Raw genomic sequence first — 22,652 nt, forward strand, 5'->3', positions numbered from 1 at the left:
TTAGTGAAAGCGTCCGACGTTACTGGGCCATTCCCGACATCAGGAGATGTGCATGAAGATTTGTGATTTGTGTGTTTTCCATGATGTAATTCAGAGCTGGCTGAACTTGGAAATGGGGTTACTACGAGCGGGTTTCTGAAGCACAGCCATAGATCGATGCGCCGACGGGTGGATTTCGGCCGGAAGGGTTGATGAGGTACGTATCTCAAGATGAAGATTCTCCCCAAATTCTCCCTCAGAACGTTTTTTTTTTCTTCTTGGACCGCGTCTTGCCACCAGCTTCAGACCCTCGCCTTCTTTGGGTCACGCGGCTGCTGGAGTCCTGACCGCCGAGCGGCAGAAACGCTGTGTTGAAGCGCTCCGAACGCCGTGTTGAGGCAAGCGAGCGAGTCCGCGGAACCGTTGAACTGTTTTCGTGTTCTAATTGACGGCGGATCTCTGAGCTGATTGAATCATCCCTCGGATCATCGGGTCGATACAGTCGCGAGATTACCCACATCGGTTCGCAACGAAACCCCATTCGCTCAGAGTTCTACCCCCTGACTGCCGGTTGGATAGCTTCGAGGCAAGGTGTCGGGCGGAGCGATTTCGTGCCATAAAGCATGTGCCAATCATAGAGATAATGTGGTGTACGTGAGCTCATGAGTTCTGTTGTTCTTATCGGAGAGCTGGAATAATTCTACGACGGGATAGTGAGTTCAGAGTTGGCGGCTTCGCAATGAACGACTGGAGGGATGTGAGAGATCCTCGGGATCGATTCGATCCTCGTCTCGGCCGCCAGTGGTACAAACGAGACGGGCCGCATCGAGAGTACCGCAACGCGGACCGTGAATTCAACGCACATCCGGCGTCCCGACTCTACCGAGGATATCTGAACCCCGACTACACGGTGAATTCTCTGGGTCACGAGCCGCCGGCGATCAAGGTAAGAAATCGAGGGGAACTGTCATCGAGACATCATGCTTGAATATCAGGAATCGCTCCTCCGTCTGGGCGGCGGCTGACTGTAGGGTTAAAGGTTTCGCTGTCGGTCCTGTCGGCACATTACGGTCGGCACCGTCGTTACTTTCCAACGGATCGAGGAATGCGCATACTTCCCCCCGCGCTCATGATTCGATATTGCTCAGCTCGGAACGCCGGAACGAGTCGCAAAAGTATTTACTTCCTGGCGCTGCGAGGAGACCGGCTTTCAACCATGGCGCTGGAAGACCCGATCGCTCGTCCGCTGTCTGCTGACGGACCGCACTGCTCACAGAATGGAAACGGAAAAACCGAAACTTGCGAACGGAGATCAAGGGGAATCCGAAAATTATTGTCGCCGTCTCCGATCGATGTTTTTCCCCACTGGATATAGGATTCGGTCCGATTTCGTTTTCTGGAGCCGTCGGCTTCACAGCCGATGCCGATGTCCATATGGCTCTTCCTGAGTCTTCCCATGGATAATTAGGCCGGAGTTCGTGAGAGATCCGGCACGAGCGAGGATTCACGAGGCAGAGGCTGCTGGCTTCTCCGAATCCGGAGCACGAGATCTCCGAGTGCCGAGATATCCTTCCGGAACGGATAGACTCTCGATAGTGTCAATGTCTCGATGGTGTAGGGAAAGTAAAAGTGGCTACAAGCAGATGAGCGCTTCAGTGGACTGAGGGCAGGGCTAGGTCTCTCCGAGGAAGGACGTTCTACGAAATAAGTTCTCGAGAGTATTCGAAGCTTTCGCACGCGAAGATAATTCTGGAGCCGACCGACGTTACGTAAGACGTCTGATGGCCCAATCAACGGTCTCGTTCACTGGGTCATCTCGACTGCTCTTCGGCAGCGAAAAGCGCTCTTCTTCTTCTTCCCATGATGTCGCTTCGGCTTCGTTTTTCTGATGAAGGAACATCAAGCAGAATATCCAGCTTTCAACGTCAAGACGATTCCGGCAAAGATGCTTCGGAGCTGGATGAGTCATCGAATTTAGTTCTCCATGTGATTCTTTCCTTGTCCGGTGGCGCTTGACCTGCGGTGGGTCGATCAGTGTCCCCCGACTTTCCGTCGTACGTTCCGAAAGCCTACACGTCCGTGGCCCCTGGAGTCCAGAGAAATATAGTTCTCGATAGCGAAAGCAACCTGAAACTCGTGGGGCGATGGCGGCCACTCCGGTGGCGGAACTAACAATACGAATTGCCGCCGCGCGACAGTGAACTTGACCGCGACGACTTTCGCTTCCCTTCGCCATCAAGCCGTTGACCACAAGCAGACTGTGGGAGGCTCGGGGAGGGAATCGGAACAGTCCCATTGTGAATTTACGCTGACCAGCGACGGTCGACGATGGCGTCAGATCGGTCGGGGCTCGATCGAAGCTTCTATTTTGAATCGTTCGAGTCTCTTCTCGAAGCGCGTTCCCCGTCGACGAAGTGGTGGATATTTTTTTCATCGACCGCCAAGCTAACGACAACCGAAACGAAGCCGAGAATTCTTTGCTCCATTCGGGAAACCTAGCGATAGTCTCGAAGCAATCACCGACGCGAACGATAACTAATCTACGAGTTCCAGGATCATTGTTCCGACGGGCGGCGAGGAATTTCCTTGATGTGGATGACTCATGAGTGGAGATATAAGTGATGAGTTTATTCTGTTTCGACGCCTCGGTCTCGGCCGGAATACGCCTGTTTTTTTCTGACACGGCGACTTTTTTTCTCTCGGTGTCGCTGTCGCCGGACAAGCGTTTGTGAGCACGAAACGTAACAGGTTTTCGTGCTTTCACTGAACTAGTTCTCTCCGCGCGACGGAAAGATGACCGCCCGAATCCGCAACGCCGGGAATCAGGAAACGAGTGGAGCATCTCGTGAGATCTGCCATTAGGGTTGATCAGACAGAAACGCCGTCCGATGGAGATAGACGGACAGACCGATTGGGACGGACGGACAGCTTGCATTTGCAACAGGCAAGCAGGACGACGCAGACAGACGTTTCAGTGGCGGACACAGCCGCCGCACTGGTGGCGGCAAGAGCTGCACCGTTTCCCCGATTCCCCGCCGGCAGGCCGAAGCATTTGGATGACCAGAATGCCAACGGCAAGCCGAGGAGAGGAATTCGCTGATGACTCAGTGAATAATGTCAGTAGTCTACCGCCACGGTGACGATCGGACGCACCGCCGACGACCCCGTGTCAGAGGGAGCAGGGGCTCGGGGCGGCCGATGATCATTTTTCCGGCGAAAGACTCTTCGTGAATCGCACGGTTCTCGCTCCTAGTGCAGAAGGATTGGGCTTCAATAATCCTACGTCACTTTTCCACCGAATCGGGGACGTTGGGCGCGTACGGCTCCTCTGCAGTCGGGTCCGCGGTTGTGGCCATCACATCGATAGCTCGGCGGCGGCGAAGCTCGCCCAATGGATACACGTTAGAACATAGTCGGTGTTTTATTGATTTGGCAACGACGTGACAATGGCTGCTTCCGTCGTCGTGTCCGGGTGTCTGGGGTTACCTGGGTTGTGATAACCCCTAATGTCGGGCTGAGACGCTGTCGGTGCTACCGACGAGACGGCCGACGGTTCGGATGTTTCCAGGTCGCTTTTTCATGTCCAGGACGGCCTACCTTCGACGGACATCCGCAAGGAGTCCGAATCGACTTTCCGGTAGGAATCCATCAATCTCCCATTCGTAGAGGTGACCTCAAGCCCATTTATCTCCTTGCCAGAATCGCTGCAGGGAAAGTCTACCGTCGAAAATCCTCGTCAATGGGGTTCCTCTAGTGTTCCATCGTCTGGCGGCCCCATGGTGTGTGTAGCCGACTTGGCGAAAGTAGAAGAAGATATGATCGATAGAAACGCTCACGACACAACGATTCGTTGCACGTATGTCACTTAGCGTGGCGAGTCTGTTGACTGCTTCGTTCGTAACTCGGTTAAGCGGTGACGATTTCCGGCTGCTCCCGTGGCACCGTTCCGAGGCAATAGCCGAAAAACGGCGACCTATCTTGGTGGATTTTCTGGTGTCACGGCCGGCTCCGCTTGAACGTCTCGTCGTCGCAAATCAAAGCCTCACTGGGGAGTCCCATAGAGGGAAACTCGACAGTGGTCGAATCTAGCTCCAGAGGGTCCGGGGAATAAGTTCCCGAATAGAATAGTTTGCTTGAATGTACCCGAAGAAAGGGGGACGAGGATTGCTTGAGGCCTGAGATAGACTGACTTCTACCGAGGAGATACTTCTGATGTGGAAACTTCAAAAGGAAACCGACACGAAACTTGTTTCGTCACAGACTAGATCCGCCAAAATAGCTTGGGTGTGCTCCAATGCAATACGCTGCGGTTTTATTTTCGAACTTCTCAAGCTGATTGTGAGTCGAAGTCTGACGCTGGACACACGTTTGACGTTTTGCTGTGGAAACGACTGGTCGATCGGCTGACTGACTGACCAAGCAAGCGAGCGGCCAAATGGCCGAAACAAAAAGAAACGCTTCAGATTTCCATTCAGTCAGTCGAATGGGCAGGCTGACAGTCAGGAAAGCAAGCAAGCGAGCGGGCGGGCAGGCTACATCCGAACTTTGACGACCAAAAGCATTTATCCGCGTTATGATTGCGGCCAAAGTGTGTCAAACGGCTTCACACTCGAAACTTTCGGTTTTCTTCATTGCTCGTCTTCAAAGTTGACCCAACGCTCGGGACAATATATTTCTCCCACAAAGACGATGATTGCATTTCTGTTCGCTGTCCACCGTCTTTTCTCGATCAGCCCAGGTGTTGCTCTCAGACTCTGAAGTCTTCGACACTCGAGCTCGACCGCTGCAATCGCTCGCTGACCAAATGGTGTTGTGAATACGTGACGTCGATTAATGGACACGGATGTTCGCTTGTCGCTACGAGTTTATCCAAGGGTCACCGGAACCCTGAATCCATCGCTCAAGCCGGTAATGACGTCCGCATCGGGTATGACGTATGACTCAACAAGGAATCGCGCTCGGAGCGCACCTCACACCCATGGCAGCTTTGCATCCTGGCATTGAGCTCCGCTCATTCCGAATATCTTCCTCTTGTTCTTACCAGTACGATTGACAATGAGGAAGTTGTGGAGGAGATCCTGGGCTATTGGCTGTGGATGAGAGCTTTCCCTCCTAGAATTATTGCTTTCTTCATAGCCTGCGGTACCCCACAAGGCATGCACTGCTCGCTGTAAGGCTTAGGCTGGGGTGCTACTTGGGTAGGATTTCCGGGGAATGTGACATTCTCTCGAGGATCATTCGCCTGTACAACGACCCGGAAAATCGGGCAGGGGCAGATACTCCATGGTGGTTGAGTTCTCTTACTAGCCGTCGACGGACAGCCATCGATTTATTCTGATTTATATGCTCTGAATGTCTCCGACGTTGGTCTTCTAGCCTCTGCTGACAGGTCTGCGTTCTCCGAAAGCATCCACTTATCCCGAGAAGGGTTGGACCAATGGCTGATTTACCTGAAGCTTTGACGAGCAAAGGAAAAACGCTTTTTCTCAAATGACTCCCTGACTCCGTTCTTTCGGGTTTTCTGTGGATTTGAGTCAGATCCTCACTTTTCAAGTGTCAGCTTGAGCAGCGAAAGTTTCACCGCCCACAATCGCGGTTCAATCGTGAGCTGGAATTCGGAAATGCATTTCGGAAAACGGGGCACCTGTGATGCAAATTCTACTCCCACTCTCACAAGTCAGCACAAATATTCGTAATAAGCGCCAGGGAGCTCGACGCCCCGAAGTGATCTTGGTAAGGCGTGTCAGAAAAAGCGAAGGATTTCCGAGACTGGGTGAGTGGGGCAGAATGGAGCGGGATATGGCCTCTGCCACGAGGGCACCCAGGATGAGATTCTATGGACCGGCTCCGATCACTGCATGACCAGGATGATTCGCAGGAACTTGAGCCCTGCAGACCTCATCGAGAAACTCTACTATGCAGCGACTATCATTCGCTCAGCCGGATACCTCTTGTTTGCTCCCTCGCCAGGTCCTCGGCTGTTGAGGGGGGTAGGATGCATCTCCTGAGAGTGCAATGCCGAGAGGGAATGAGCCTCTCGAGTGTCTCAGGTACCTCCGATCTGACATGCACTGTAAGCAGAGTGATACAGTCGCCTGTCGTGCGCCCAAGCGGAATATATATTTTCACCGACATATTTTCTCCGTACGGTCAGAACACAAACCAATGGCTCTCTGCGATCTTGATGATGCTGAATCATTATGCTCATGGGCTAATCAAGTCGATCGCTTGTGATCATTCTTCCCTCACCAATCCCCGATACTCTCAGAAAATACGTCCAGTCGAATCTGCAAATTGACCATGGACTCAATGAGTGGGAACCAACGTTCGTTTAGGGGCAACAGGACTGTCCTTCCTGCCGCAGGAACTTCATCAGCTATCAAACCCAAAATTGATGTTTTGGAATCCGTCTCTCTGGATCGATCATGATGTCCGATTCCATCATCTCCATCTATGCACACGTCGGGATGTCAGGTCCACTGCTGCTTCGCAGCAGATGATGTCAAGATCAGAGCCGAAGCAATCGTGACTCAATCGTGCTCGAGTGACCGGTGATGACCTATCGTCGTAACTTCGGACAGTGAGGAGTCCATACATCCAGATAATAGATGTGCAGAGCGATTAAGTATCAAGAGGAAAAATCTCAGGATCGGATACATTCTTCGAAAAGAGATGCGTCTTCTGCGGTATTCCGGAGTGGCGTTCCGGAGAGTTTATCTCAATCGATCTTCTCTGGCACGAAAGGATTTACTCTATCCATTACGCCCGGGATTTCTATTGCGCAGCGTGGATAGAGATCCGATCGTTCTGGCACTCTACAACAGCTCCCACCCCAAGGCTCCTCGAAGAGCGTTCCATATTTCATCCGAGAAAAGAACACCTTGTCATCGATGATCTCTCAAGCGTGACCCTTGATCACGTGGTCGAAAAAAGAAGAAAGCGATGAGCATTTTTCCGATTCGGCCCTGGAAAGGCGGTCGTCGGTCTACCTTGATTTGCCTAATTACGACGAACTTCGAATACCAGGATATGCCAGAGAGCTCACCGATCTCGCTTGGGAGCGGATCAGGACCAAGACGTGCCGAACGACGTTCCTCCTACTCACGAATATGATCTAAACAGGGTTCCCGACACTCCTCCCCCGATACTGATCATCCTTGTATGCCGAAGGCCAAGATTCGGATCCGGTCCGAGGAATCTCCATTGCGCTCCTCCTCTTCTGTTCCGTCTCGTGGAAAAGCGTTCCGTGACAGGAATCGGGAGAAATCGTCTTTTTTCCCCGGCTCAGCGATTTTCCACCGGTAGGAATCGCTCGACCCGCTTGAAACCTCAATCAGTACCGTTCAGTGGCATGAGGAACGTGATCGCGTCGTCAATCGACTTCAAAGATTTCTTTTGGTTCGATGCCGCAAGTAACCAGATGCTCGATCCCCCCATGACTGAATGATGATGGAATCGCAATGAGAACTTGTGATGATCACTGGTAGTGATTCGAGAATAATTCAGCAGGAGCCAGCTGGCATCATACGGAGAATTAAGTCGTTCGACCAGTTTCTCCTTCTGGGCTCGTCAACACAACAGAAGAGTTTGACGACGGTTTTTGCTCCATCCGCGGTGGCGGCGAGATGGTTGCCGCTGTCTTCTCGTTCGGAACTTGCTGATGTTCCTTCACTCCGTCCGCCAGCGGAGGAGGTTACCTGGCGGCGGCAATTTTCCTTTTAATTTTTCCTCTACGATTCGATATATTGAACTTGTAACGACGTGCGGTATTAGTACTGCATTCATCTTTACTTGTGTGAGCTGTTGCTGTGTCGGGCTTTGTTTCATCGCTGCCACCGTGAGCCGTACCTACGCCGGCAGTGCTCGTCTTGGCCTTCGTGATTCTTCGGATTCTCGGAATGGACACGTATTCGGTCGTGGAGGGCTCTGCGAGAAAGGTGCGATACTCTATATTGACTCCTCATTGTCCCTGAATTGACCGTCTTGTCGATTAAGCAGCTTGCTGCTCAATTCTGCGTAGAAGCGCTTACCTGCCGCCTCTGTGGAGAAGACACCTTCTCTGTTTTCGTGGTGATTATCCGTAAGCCTCGAGATGTCTGCTCCAAATCTTCGTGTTTCAATGTTGTAATTACTTTCTTGGAGGCTCGATCCCCTCTTTCCCGGCTCCCAGATCACATAGAGGATCTTCATTGGATGTGCAGTACCCTCAGACTTTTTTGCAGTCGCCGAATCCGTCGGTGACATCTGCATTCCTAGTATTGCGTGCCGGGCTAGCATGGGGGAGGGGGGTCATGGGTCATGGCCCCCGGGGGGACATCCCCCGTATGGAGGTTGGCTCGAAAGAAAACCTCATTCCCTCTCCCTCCTGCCCCGGTGTCGGAGCCGGCGGTCGATGCCTGATTTCCATCGTCTAAAAAGGATTTTCGACCGAAAGCGGTGCCCACGACCTCCGCACTAGAATCCAGGGAGGATGTTCTCAAGGAGGTGGAGAAGGGACACAACTTGACCAAGTCGGTTCATGAGTCTGTACATATACATATGAGCTCCGAGAGGACAGATAGTCTGCCAAGCGAATTGAGTCTTCTCGGAGCGGCTCGGGTGAGAATCGTCTTGATCGATTTCGGGGAAAATCACTCACTCCCGATTGCGTTTGGAGAGGGTATACCCGGATGATCAGCTTTCCGGACTCGGTCCGAGGTTACTGATTTACACGATTGTCTGGATGACGTCTAATAGGTAAATTGGTCGATCGATTGGATGTTCCTGCTTGGTGGATCTCTTCTCTCCCCACGATGCGAAGGGCAACAGAAATTCTCACGGAAGAATCAAGAATCGGGGAATATACTGCATCCTCAAGATGACGGAGTTTGAGTTTCTAAACATTTGTCTGCACGACTCTCTAGAGATCTGAAAAATGACGCTTCAAAGTGAGGAGCGGATCAAGGTCCACGATGCTTTTCGAGTCTCTCTCGATGGTAGCGAGGATCAGCAAGCGACTTGGATGATCGCGGCGTGTGAAACTAAAAGTCAGCTGAGTAAACTATACCGTGAGTTTCGGATTGGTCACCCAGTGAAACTCTGAACTCGAATTCGAATGTCTCTATGTAGGCGAGAGGAATTGACGCGGAAACATCTCTCTCGTGATTGTCAGTCTGATGGAACTGATGTCCAGGGTAGTGGCACGAGGAGATCCGTCTGTGGAAAACTTTCGATTTCGGGTGCGAAGACACAGAAATAGTCTGTCACTGTCAACAAGCGTACCGCCGACAAGTTTCGTCAGTCGCTCAACTACTAGATAGCATCGGAAGAACATTGTTCAAGACAAATACTACAACAGCGTCCAAACTTTCGCGATGATGAGGAGCCGTCGACTTCACGGCTTTTTCGGATGTTGACACTGATGAAAGAGTTTTGTGTTTTCTTTTGTGCTGACGTTGTGAATTCGGGAAAGTCATCAAGATCTTGCCCACAAGATCCCTTTCGTGTATTCGATTTTGCCGTTCTCGTTCTTTCGGGGTGCCGAGTTTCCCCTGTTCCGGACTCTCGGCTGCTTCTTCTCGGACCATCTCGTTTGTTTTCTCCGAAGTTCCTCTTCGAGTCGAGCCCCGCTTCGTGCGAATGTGCGAGTCCATCTGAGGTTTCCGAGAGGGGGGACGGCGAGGGGAAATTTCGGCGATGCGCGAATTTCGTCTTTTGATCTGACTGAAAATTACGTCGGACCTTACATAACGGCGCCTTTCTCATCTCTCCAAATATATCTTCTTCTTGTGTAGCGGCTGCTCACAAAAGCTCACTCCACCCAAGGATTTCGTCAACACGGATTCAGATGCTCCGCTGATCCTATTGTAGTTAACCTCTTCATCAGAGAGGGATTCCGACCGAGTTGAACGCTGGCCATGTCACTTCAGTCCGGTGCGTGCGGCAGTTCCGTTCGTTCGCGTTTCTCTAAACTGCGAAATTTACTCTCTATCGGGACGGATACTCCGATCGTCGGATCCCATTCTACCGTCGCCTCGTGCCGTCTCTTCTTTGTTTCTATCCGGGATGTGTGTCCAACGCTGCCGACTGTGATCATCGAACGATGAAGGTGCGGTTCGAAGTTCGAAGGAGAATCCCGACGGTGAAGTCTTTCAGCTCTTGCCGTACCCCTCGTGCTCCAAGAAAGGAGCGAGACGAGTTGTAGGAACGTGTCTACGGAGTGTTCATCCGACTGAAGTTATAGAGTGTGTCGTCGCATGCTGATCATGGAGCGGGCCGATCGCAATGATTTTCCCCGAGAACTTGTGAATGGTTGTACAGAGGAAACAGGGATGAGTTCCTCGCGTGCTTGCTCGAGAAGTAACCAACGGAGTGAGGACTTCAATCATGAAGCACCTTGGAGTCGGGAAGGCCACGTGGTCACACGGATAGCAACATTGTCAGAAACTATCCGACGAAAAAAAGCGTCATGGGACGATCGATGTGATTCTTTCCGATGTGGAATGATACGTTCCCGAGTAAGGAAAACTCGCTCGAAACGGCTCGGCGGAAGCGTCCAGGAAGAAATTCACCGAACCCTTCATTGCCCCGGGAAATAACAATATCTCCGATAGTGGCTCATCGAATGATGTTTTCGACTGGCCTGCTCGCAATTTTCGAGGAAAAATGTTTGTCTGTCTCGGAGCGCGCGTAGTGGTCGCTGGAAGCCCTTCCGTGTAGAGTTCGGCGTGGCCGACATGACGTTGAGCTGATAGAGGGAAATGCAAGGGCGGCGATGAAGCGTCCGTTTTTGAGCAACCTCACTATTCGTAACACCGCCCTGCTCCGTCCGTTGACGCGAGGGATCGCTTGCATCTGTTCTGGAGGAAAAAAACATCATCCTACCGCGCTCGATGAGCTCTTGATTACAGATAAATGACTCCTTTTTTTCTCGAAACATTAGTTCGGGAACGAATCGAGCCTGTAAATCGTCTGCACTCGACTCGGCCTCAGTATCCAGGAGTGTTGCAGAATCGATCATTACTCATCGGTTGCGATTCCTCTCCTTCCTGGATGTTCGGGCTGATCGATGTGCTTCCCTGAACCTGACGATGGTCTCGGATATTCATAAGTCCGTCCCATGTGAATTCCTTTTCCGATTCGTGATAATCTTTCTTCCCCAGAAGAGTTGGAGGAAAACCGGAGACGAGGACCTCCGAGCCCACACAAGGGCGAGCTCCGTTTCCCCAGAACAGACCCATTCCAGAGGAGAACAATGTGTTCGGGGGATAAGTCTAATGTTTTCTAATCATCTCATTGCAGTTCCCCCGCTACAACGGAAAGAGCGGCGCCGCCATCGAACCAGTATCGTATACTACAGCCTACAACAATAACGAAAACGGTGACGCTCGCGTGGGTCACGTGAATGAGGCATTCGTCGAGTCGAACAATGCCATCAATCAGGAGGGCGGCAAGATCCCTCTTGCGAGGCTCAATTCAGACCCGGAGTCGATGCGCCGGACACAGAAGCTCGCCGTGGACGTAGAGCGCCTCCGAGTCACATATGGATACGGCAGCCGTGCTGTGGAAGTTCTAAAAGGGATTGATCTCACTCTGCCCGAAGGGAAAATGTAATTATCCTCTCAATTTCTCAATCTTCATAAGCCAAGCTTCCGTTGGCAATATTTAGGGGTAGGGTCTATATTCAGTTTTCCCCGGACCGGAAACAAAGATTGAGCGGCGATTTCAAGCAGATCCCGAGATGGGAGGGTCGCTTCTGGTCCCCGCAGCCTTCTTCGCTTTGACAGCTCGCCCAGAGAAGGCGTGAAGTGTCACGTTAACCTCCCTAGGTGACGACGTCATTGAAGCGTTACGCGGGTGGGTGGAGCTGAGTGATCTTGGCTCGTTAGATTCTCGCGCTGCTTCTTCGAATTTCTCTCAAAGTTTTGTCGACTGATAGACTTCACTGAACGGAGCTTATGATCCGCCGACCCCGAACCGTCGCCCATTATGTGAGCTTTCGTTCCGAACCCCAGGTGCGGATAGACTCATCCTGCCCTCTTCCCAGAGTGTTCCGTCGATTCATTTGATCAATTTATTACGGTCCTGTTTATGGGATCCCATCAAGCTCAACTGAGGCAACAACCTAGCTCGTTGAGGTGTTGTCTAATAGAGGCGCAATAAATTCAGGAGCAGGACTCAATAAGGGCCAACAAGGTTCCGCCGTTGGAATGTAAGGCCCGGGAGGAGTTACTGTGAATAAGCGGGACGATTTAGGGAGCGAGCTTCCCATCCAGTCTATCCCAGGGTACGGCACTTTCGATACGGGAAGGATGTTCCCGGGCTGACCCTCGGGTGCACATCCGCAGCTCCAAACGTCCAGGGATGAGAACTGGACTTCGATTGCTAACGGAATCTTCTGGGAAATCCCGGTATAGCGCGGTATAAAATCGAAAGGAACGAACGGTGATCGAGGTTTCCAGTGTCAGGTGTTTCGAATTTGACTCTCTATTCCGCTCCGGGGGCTCCTCCTACCAACGCTCCTGCCCCGCTGCCTCATCCGCCCCGGCCATGATGGGGTCTACTACCCCATTTTAGGCTTCGTTTCATTCCTACATTGAGCCTCGATCCTCTGAACGATCCCAGGAGAGAAAGCCGTCCCAAAGCTCATCAGGCCCTGATCAAAGAAATGGTTTCTTCACCCGCCATTTCTTTTTGTTTGAATTCACGCTGTCTCTGTCCCGAGTTTCTCCCGTTCGCTCCTCGGTGAGGATATAGCCTTCGGAATATTCTCCGGTTCGCACCGGAACGTTACTGAGAATTCTGTTCCGGTTTGTGTTATTCGGAGTTCGGTGTTCGGTTCGCCCTTGGCTGGGAGCTGCTAATGGTGCTCAAAAGGAAGCGTCTAGACTGATAGGATTCTTCACGCAACTCGGGAGAATCGAGAAAACTATTCACGCCTATTTCCCCGAAGCTCAATCGAGGGAGGAACGAGGAATTACCTGGTAGTGGTCCGAGCTAGTCACTAGTTCGATATTGATCCACGTGGCGCGAAGGCTTCTCGAGATTCAATTATCTCTCCGGTGTTCCCAATCAGGACATCCTGATGAAATATGTCTCTTGATTATTATTCTTTGCAAAGAGAAGTGAATGTCTTCGCGTCTCGCGACGGACGAGTTGGCCGCTAGGAATCATTGCACGGCATTTCTCCCTTGAGCCGGGATATCTTCTAATCGGATGAGTGCTCACAAAAGGAACAGAACCCCACCCGTCCGAGATGAGACGAATGCCTAAAGTCAAACAAAGTACGTCCCATGGGAGTTATCTGCTGGAAATCCCTCCAGTGTAACGGCCACTCCGCAGAACGGTCGCCATCGACGCGCTGCGTCTCGTTACCCAATGATATTATACTAGCGGTTCTGCTTGAAAAATCGCTCGACCGATTTCTCACGCAGTTCCCTTATGAGGCCGTATGTATATCATGATTGAGATGTCTCAACGATAGGCTCTGTCTGCAGGAGTTGAATCGAGGGCCACGGTGGCGTGAAGGTCGGCTAGCATACTTTCCCAGCGGGAAGAAGAAAACGAATCTTACGGAGGAACCTTCAGATGTACAGAAACAATCGAAAACAAACCAGAGTCCCTGTGAACGTCTATCTCAGCTCCCTTTCCGTAGTCGAACTAGTCGAACGCAGCGTTGCTCTGACCCTACATTGAGATAAGAGGCCTAAATAGATCCGAAAGAATTTACCCAGTTCAGGGAGGTGGGACACGCCCAATCGCCGGACTCGGTCAGGGTACCTCGTCGTTTTCGACCAAGTTAGCACCGGGGAACTTGTGGGAATGATGTATTCCAGTTGTTCCCACTCTCGGAAGAGAGATATGAATTCGGAGTCATTCGCAATCCGCGAGCGCGCACGACTCGTCAGTTTCCAGACGACGTCACATCGGGGCATGGCGGGACCTTGATTGTTCGACCGCGTCGGTCGAGTGTTTTTTTCTCCGTTATTTGGCTGGTGGCCGGCAACGTGCATCGCATGGCAGTTCCTCGGAAAGGTCATCCGGTTGTCGAGTAGCTCCTAGGGACCGATTGCGAACTTCGTTTCGGAGAGTTGTCGTTTCGCTCAGGTGCCGCCGCTCCAGCTGCGGGCGAAGTTGCAGAAGAGCGAAAAGGGAAGAAACTATGTTGTGCCGACAGGCTATCCGGCTCCGGATTGAGAGTTCTGCTTTCACGTCCTTTCTCATGATACGAAGAAGAAATGCCTGCCTGGGCGAAGGGTTTCCGACTCGTTTTGTTGGCGCTGATTCCGAGCCTTCGAGTCGGGTAATCGCGCCGGAGTGGAAATTTTTCTCATTTCGGTCTTGAGTATACTCTGCTTTCGAAGCGATGGGACCGTATTTTGGCAGCTTCCTCGAGATGACCGCAATCTCGGCAGCAGCGGTTCCTTCTGCTCCCACTCTGAGATCTGTTCTCAAACGGTCAGCTGTAAAAAAAACCTCTCTATTGCCATCGACCAGTAGTGAACCCACATCCTCCGTCTTAGGTCATGAATCTTCTACTATCCTTGTTCTCTGTTTCTCACCCACACTGATTTTACAACGGAATGAAACGAACCGTATGGGAAAGAAGTTAACTTCTTCCTCTCAGACCCTAAAACATCAGACAAGGTCTACCGAGAGAACTCTGTCTTATAAGGCGTTATGCTCCCCCAAGCGTTCTTCTCGTGTCTGTTATCGAACCCGAATCCAGAGGAACTCTTTTTCTACTCTGACCCAGACGTCGAGCTCGATATGTGCTCGCATCCATGATTCGCGACGGAACGACGATTTGAAAAAGTAAAAGAAGAAGCAAGTCCATTGCTTGACCCGTGATTATGAGCGTCATGATGCCTCTGACACATTCCGGCTGTTTCTCCCCGCCTGAAGCGTCAGACTTCTGTTGTGAAGTCAGCGGAGCATCTGTCGTTCCCAGCAGTACTGCTAGCGCTTCCATTGTCCCGAGGGCTTTCCCGAAACGCTTTGACGTCACGTTCGCTCCGGCGTCCCGGTGTGCACAGCGTTAAATTTCTCTTGGTGTATTCCGGTGGTTCCTTTTCTCAGCTTTCCTTGTCTTTGGGAATCATGGAGTGAATGTGGTTGAGGAAGTCAAGTGATCTCGACGCCCGAAACGGAATGGTTATTCGTACAGATCGAACAACGAGGACCTCTGTTTATGAAAACCAAAAAATCTATATCACCGCGTTCCGAGAAAGACTCACCGCGATCGATGAAGTGAACCCGACCGTTATCTTTAAAATTAGGCAACGAACGTACCACCGCTTGATTATGCGGCGGGTGTCGGCGCGGTTCCTGCCGGATTCTCAGCAAACCTGAATATCACAATCATTGAGAAACTTAGCACCGCTTTCTCCGAATGCGGAGCGATAATTATAGAGCTGCGAGCAATCATATGTTCCATAGAGCAAGAGTCAATTATTATCAGAGGATTATTTCACCCCATCCTCCCGAGCGCCCCCCGCCAGAGGGTCGGGATGCCTTTTCATCAGCTGATTTCTTCCCTTGATCGCGCCCCATTGAAGAAAACAGCCAGAGACGTAGGTGTCGAACCGAGCCGCAAGTTTCATGCGCAATCGGAAAATCTTCCGAGGGAATATATTCATGCAAGAATAAGGCTCAATGGACGAGAAAATCAACATCGAAGTTTATAAGTGCGCATTCCGTTGGTTTTTGCAAACTTACGGCGATCGACTCCAAGGATCGCTACGGCGCGGCGATCCTATCACTATCAGCAGGTGCCTGTGCGGCTATTTTTGAGCCGCGTTTTTTTGAATGGCCATAAATGGTTACATCAGTCAGTCAGTCAGTCCGTTCGTCCGTCAGTTAGTCCATGGTTGCAGTGAAGAATTGCTGCAATACATGACGCGCTGTTCGGAACCAGCGCCGTTCGATACTGCCCCTCTGTCGACGAAATGTCGTCACGTAGTACCGCAGTGAATTCGCATTGCCCGTCACCCCGTGCCTTTTAGCTCAGCGGCTCGACGGACGAGTCGTCACACTTCATACAAAAGGCAGGTCGCGGGGAATAATGTTCCTCGGGTCCGGCGCTGCGGGAGCAGATTCTCTGATTCGGCTTTTCGGTCAATCGTAGTAAGCTGCTCTGAGCCATCGGAATCGTCGACTACGACAGCCACACAGCGCGGTCAGGTTTGTTCCCATCTTCCGCGGCAGCGGCGCCACTGCAGCAAGCCCGGGGCCAGAAAACCGAAAATCCGGAAGCCCGGAGAAGAATGTTCTGCCACGGGTGTTAAACGCTGGAGTCTCGTAAAACGTCAATGCGAATGAAACGGGAACAATGTCGGTATAAAATTAAGCGTAGGCTACCGGAGGAGGGAAAAAACTTGTGGCTCATCTCAATATAGCGATCTGGCCATTCGACGTCTCGAGCAGACCCACCGACAGAGAAACGATGCCCCGGATTCGAAATTGCAAAGTTAACCCGCGAGCTTCCGACGAGCGGATAGATGGATGGATAGATAGATGGACGAACAGACGGGCCGGCGAATTCCCGAGCAGCGAGCCAAGCGTTCGGAACCCGACGCCAGAAGCGAACGCGAAACCACTGTTCGTGGATGCGATGAATGATTAAGCGGGCAAATGAACAGACCGAGAAATACTGACGTGGAAGTCTGAAACAGCCCCGCGCTGCTTAGGCGACGGTCAAATCAACAGCGGTCTTCCAGTTCACCGCTATTCGCCATTTTCTTCCGAGATATTCCCTGGAGCCACCAACAGGGAGATAGAATTCCTGATTCGACTGTTAGGCTGTTTCGAGTAGGTCGGAAAATCCCACAGACTTCGTCAAATATTTAGTTTCCCTTCCGAGGAGAGTATCGGGTATTTCTTCGGAGGAAGTAATTGATTTCGAACCAGTCTTTCGATCAAACCGAGCGGATTCAAAGACCGGCGGAGGGTGAGGCATCAATAATTTGCCCGAGAAATCCTCCACGGAAACGAAGTCTTCGCCTCCGCCGTTCCCTGTCTGAGCAGCAGGCTCGAGTGTATTCTGTCTATCATCTTATGCGGCAATCTCTTGAAAGCATCTCTCGCAGAGACAGAGCTCGTCTCGAATTTCGAATCTTTGCTCAGCCGCGATCTATTCCCTGTAAGCGTGTCTCTGTCGGTACTGATGGCGGTCAACGTTCAAGCCATCAGACTGATGAGTAGGAAAACGTCAATGGCCTGCATCATTGAATCAATGCGCGCTGCGAGCCGAGCCAGCATTCCGTCTGCGCTCACTTCAGCGAAGATTTCTGAGCGTCAATAATAACGACACGTCGCAACATTCTGAAGACGGTAGAAGCAGCAAAAGAGACAGCCGCCGCTTCCTGATATGATTGCCGAAATGGGTCAATGCGTACCTGAGCTCCCGGAGCGCTGGAATCCACCTGGAAGACAAGGTCGATTTGGAGGAATTATCAATTCTGCGAAATGCGTCAAAAAGTATCGGGGAAATGCTCCATTCTAGGGCACAATATGTTGGCTCGAGTATATCTGAGAAGGAAACAATTCCGGGGAAAACGCTGAAACGAGTTCCTCTTTCTCGTTCCAGTTACGGACTCCTCGGACCGAGCGGATGTGGAAAAACAACACTGCTGCGATGCATCGTGGGCCGCAAAGAACCCACTGGGGGAATGGTTCGAGTTTTCGACCAGGTCCCCGGCACGCCGGGAGCATTCATTCCGGGCCCAGGAGTCGGTTACATGCCACAGGAACTCACTTTGTATCCGGAGTTCACGATTTACGAAACGCTACTCTTCTTCGGGAAACTCTTCGGATTGTCCGAGAGCCTCCTCAATGGTAAATATTCTGGGTTTCTGGGTATTTGGAGTTTCTGAACGATTGTACTGCAGGAGTTTGCGGCGCCGCGCCGTGGAAAAAGTCCAGTACGGAGTCACAAGTTTCATGCGATTTATCCAAGGGAACAACCGAGTTCGGATGAGACCTCGATACAGTTCTTTCCCGCCTCGTAAATCTTGAGAAAGCTTCGAAGCTTCCCGATAGGAAAGTCGTTCCATGAAGATATGAACGAAATCGAATCGCTAGCTTAGAATCCGCCTTCCATCAAGGGGATGCGTCTCCTGTAACTATCTCCGGAGCGATCGATTTTTCTTCTCTTTCGCCGCGGACTCTCTCAATTGATGCTTTACGACTGTAAGAGCAACAGAGTTTTTGACACCGCGAGCGTACTTCAGATCGAGGCGATTTCATAGTGCATCCGAACGTTTCGTCCCAATCGATGGACTCCGACTTTGTCCGGGACGATAATTTCTCCCGGAGAAATACTGATTTATATGAACAGCAATCCAAACGACAATCCTGAGCGTATTGGCGCAGATAAGCGAAGTCTAATGCCATGTATGTGTGTGTCTTCCAGAGCGTATCCAGTTTCTCTTGAAGTTCCTGGACCTCCCGGACAAGAGGCGTCTGGTGAAGAATCTCTCCGGGGGTCAACAGAGACGAGTATCCCTCGCGGCTGCTTTAATCCATAAGCCGCCTCTCTTGATCCTCGACGAGCCTACAGTCGGCGTGGACCCGCTGCTCCGACAGGCGTAAGTTTCATCGAACTGTCATTGAATCAGCGCCGCTTTCCAGGTCGTGGCCGATCCCTTCGTCGGTGTTGATGCTTTCGTTTCGCTTCCGAAAGAGAAAGCGTCAACATCGTTCACGCCTTTATTGGAATCAGTCACGAAGACTGTTGCAGCGCTTGTTTCCGCCGTAGTCGGAATGGCTACAATAACTTGCGCCCATCGTATCCGGGGCAATTGCCGATCGGAACCAGCTCGATGCTCATTATTCCTTATCTCTCCTCCGAAAGACATTCTTGATACTTCCCGGGACGATATCATGGTTTCCTTCGTTCGTCCGCTCGACGTCCATATCCTTCGAGACTGCATGCGGAAAAATTTTTTGAATCATGCCTCGAACTCATTCCGTACGTTTGCAGAATCTGGAATTATCTCGTGACACTCACCCGCGAACAGGGGATGACCGTCATTGTCACGACTCATTACATCGAAGAAGCCCGTCAGGCCAACATTGTGGGTCTCATGAGGTCCGGTCGAATGCTCGCCCAGGATTCACCCGAGCGACTCCTCGAGGACTTCAATTGCGAAACTCTGGAAGACGTATTCCTGCAGCTGTGTCTTGCGGATAAGGAAGGACGGGCGATCGTAAAGCACAAGAAGATGCTCGAGGTGGTCAGCGAGAAAGCGAAGGATAACAACACCGCCACCGTGGAACACGAGAAAGAAGTGAGTGTCCGACCCGACCGACATCGATTTTCTATCACCGGGCACCAGCTCGTTCCACGAGAAACCGGCGGGTCCACTTACGCTCTCGTATTTTCCAGAAAGCTCCAATATACGAAATTCCGCCAGAAGTGAAGCACACCCTCCCGCCCAGGAAACCTCACAGCGGATTCAACACGAACACGCAGCGGCATGAAACAACCTGGGAGGCTCTGTGTCGAGCGTTCGCACTCGTGATGAAGAACGTCACTAGACTCAAAAGAAATTATCCATTCCTCTTATTCACCTTCATCGTACCATCGTTCCAAGTCGTTCTCTTCTGCATCTGCATCGGAGCCGACCCCTATGAGTTGCCGGTGGCCGTAGTGAACTCGGACGTGCATCCAATCCTTTCGCAACCCTTCCTCGAAAGCATCTCCAACCACACGATTGTTCAACGACCTTACTCCGATCTTGATCTAGCGCTTGCCAGTGTGGAACGCGGCGAAACGTGGGGCGTCATAAACATAGGGCATAATTACTCAACGGCTTTGCAATACCGATTCATACTCGGAATCGACGCCGACAACGAGACCATCGAAGAATCAACGATCGATATCTACATGGACATGACCAACCAGCAGATCGGCTTCATTCTTCAGAAGACAATCTTCGAGTCTTTCATCGTAAGCATTTCACTCCTTTCGCTTCCACAAGGATTCCTCAATCGGACGCTTATTCATCGAGAGGTGCCTGTCCGAGCCATTTGGTCTCAGCTGGTCATTCGTTCCTGGTGGGGGGGAATTATCCCAGATCCCTGTTAGGAGGAGAAGCTATTTTTCCGGATTCCGAGGTGTTCGAGATTGTTCGAACTTCGATGCCGGCCAGCCTCTATTTGAGCCACGGCTCTCTATGGGCTTACGCTCATATTTTCGGCCCCAAGCTAGCGTACGGCCGCCCGCGAAGATCTCAAGGCGGGAGCGTGACAACACTCCACCCGGCTGCTACTTTGCTTGATTAGAGGTCGTCGCGGATCAGCACGCCTGGCTTCAGGCGGTGCTCCTCTTGCCGGAGCTTGACTGAATCGATCGCCCATGTCCTCCCAGACGCCCGAACGAACTCATTGACCGAGGGAGCAATCAACAGCAGCCTCTAGTCTTTCGGTCAAAGCTGAGATCTCCATCCGACGTCCGTCGGTTGCCAGCCTTGAGCCCCTTCTCGGCCGTAATATTCAAGATAAAGAATCCGATTTCCTTCCATCGAGCATCGTTCTTATCGCTGCTCCTATGGATGGGCATCCCCCATATGGCCGACTCGTATATCTCAATGAGGTCTCGCTCGGTTTTAGCTCCGCTGCCGAGTGGGTGTTTCGAAAATCGAGCGAGAGGGCCAGTTCCTCGCTCGAGAGCAAACGACACGAAAATTATCGAGTTCCGTGGGGGTCGTGGCGTTGTGGTGTGGGAGCGTCGTACCCCGAATGCATGGAGTCTTCAACGAGAGAGAAATCATCGCTATCGATGGGAACTCACTCCGATACAGTTCCCTGGCTTGGAGATCAATTATCGGGGGACTTGTGGGGACGAACTCGAGTTTTTTTTTCCTGTTCCCAATCGAATCGTGCCATATGTCTACCGCGGGAGGAATGCCTCCGCGGTAGAACTGGGAACCTGCTCCGTGCAGTGCTTGTTCTTGCCTCTCCGACTCGGAACCCTCGTGGAGCACGAGTACGGATAATCCCTCTCCAACTGAGTTGCTCGAGGCTATTCGTGCAGCACTTCCGAGTACGGGATGATTTTTCTGCTATCTCCGGATATGAGTACAGGGGACAGAAGCGCTTTTTGGGTTTGCTCGCTATTATCTCGATTCGCGGCCGTTGTGCCGGCAGGCAGGCACGCAGAGGGGGAGACGTGGCACACAGGCAGGTGGTTCGTTCACAATACTGTGAGCTCGACGACGGATCCCCCACGTTAGACTGAATGGAACCTCGGCGAAACCGTTTCCCGAAGGGGAAAAGGAACAGAAAAGAGCGCGCCATCGAAGACGAGTACATAATCATATGCTAGCCCCCTCACGCAATACCGGGCATCTCATCTGAGCGCTCGGAGCTCCGCGTATGGCGGTGCAAGACTTTCGCGAGACTTGACGTTGTACAATATAATCGAAGATTCTTGACTTAACGAGAAATGCTACGAGGAGTCTATGTATACTGAATGTTGAAACGAGTCTCACTCACGAGTTTTTCTCGTCGGATTTCAGACGTTCTGCGAGAATCTCCTGGTCAAAATGAACAGAAACGTAGCTCTGGCGCAACTCCCGGTCCGAGTCAGGGAACCTGTCTACGGAAATGGAAAACCAAGCTTCACCGAATTCATGGCGCCCGGAATCATCCTCTCGATCACCTACATCATGGCCGTGGCTCTCACAGCAATTTCGATCATCATGGAAACTCGTGAAGGCACCATGGAGCGCTGTTGGGTGGCCGGCGTGAAACCTTTCGAAGTCATCGTCTCCCACGTGTTCTCTCAGTTTATCGTCATGTGCGTTCAAGTGGCCCTGCTGCTTGCGTTCATTTTCATCCTTTTCTCCATCCCACTCGAGGGATCCTTGATTCTCGTCATACTCCTGACTCTCCTGCAAGGTCTCAGCGGGATGACCTACGGACTCGTAATTTCATCCATTTGCGCCGAAGAGCAGTCTGCCATGATGTTGGCACTAGGCACGTTCTATCCGAACCTGCTCTTGAGCGGTAAGTGGAAGCCAAGAGCTAGTACTTCTACATAGAAGCATGGAATTGAGGCGTTGCATCCTGACGATCTAATTTCGTCATTCATGTTCAACATTCCTCGCATCGAATACATTCGTCGTATAACGCGGGAAAACATGAGCTCAGGAATGAGTAGTGGGCAATGACCGATGACTCATACATGGCGCTCGAGTGTGGGCGCATCGATCTCTCAAATCGAAACTTCAATTTGCAGGAATAATTTGGCCGATCCAATCGATGCCCAAGATCGTTCGCTACATCGCCTACGGACTCCCTCAGACTTTCCCCACCGAATCGCTTCGTTGTATCATGTATCGCGGCTGGGGCATTGACAAATACGAGGTATGGATCGGGTTTGTCGTATCTATCGGCTGGTCAGTTTTCTTCCTGCTCTTCGCCACCGCCGCCTTCAAAGCTAGGAGCTGAGCAGAATCGAAGGACCCTACTCGTTTGCCTTAATAAACATAAATAACTTAATAGTTCCCGAACGAAACGGCAGAGTTCATTTCAATCCTAAGTCACGGCAAGAGGGCGTTGTCGAGAGGTGTACATGAGCTCACTTTTCTGCGGTTTGCGATCAACAACATGCATAGATAAACAGAAAGTTTTGTACTTTGTTCTACTAAAATAAGGGGGGGGACGAGGGAGAGAGGGAAGGGGAGAGT

General features: G+C 51.6%; 1 protein-coding gene across 1 annotated transcript; it reads left to right on the top strand.

The window, feature by feature from the left end:
- Positions 1 to 718: 718 nt before the first annotated feature.
- On the top strand, positions 719 to 22,413 carry LOC100904011 (ABC transporter G family member 20). The gene is made up of 8 exons (XM_018641486.2): positions 719 to 925; positions 11,260 to 11,567; positions 17,546 to 17,793; positions 18,371 to 18,545; positions 18,941 to 19,247; positions 19,346 to 19,909; positions 21,480 to 21,969; positions 22,202 to 22,413. Exons 1-8 carry the CDS (start codon positions 719 to 721, stop codon positions 22,411 to 22,413), a joined length of 2,511 nt encoding a protein of 836 aa, XP_018497002.2.
- The last annotated feature ends 239 nt before the right edge of the window (positions 22,414 to 22,652 follow it).

Source organism: Galendromus occidentalis, unplaced genomic scaffold (genome assembly GCF_000255335.2).
Source record: "Galendromus occidentalis unplaced genomic scaffold, Mocc_1.1 scf7180000077538, whole genome shotgun sequence".
Lineage (NCBI taxonomy): Eukaryota > Metazoa > Arthropoda > Arachnida > Mesostigmata > Phytoseiidae > Galendromus > Galendromus occidentalis.

What these genes read in the sequence shown, in the direction of transcription:
- LOC100904011 (XM_018641486.2), top strand. Translation starts at nt 719, where the DNA reads ATGAACGACTGGAGGGATGTGAGAGATCCTCGGGATCGATTCGATCCT. An exon ending in GTCCGAGAGCCTCCTCAATG is followed by an intron (nt 17,794 to 18,370) that starts GTAAATATTCTG and finishes TGTGTCTTCCAG; the next exon opens with AGCGTATCCAGTTTCTCTTG. An exon ending in CAATCTTCGAGTCTTTCATC is followed by an intron (nt 19,910 to 21,479) that starts GTAAGCATTTCA and finishes GTCGGATTTCAG; the next exon opens with ACGTTCTGCGAGAATCTCCT.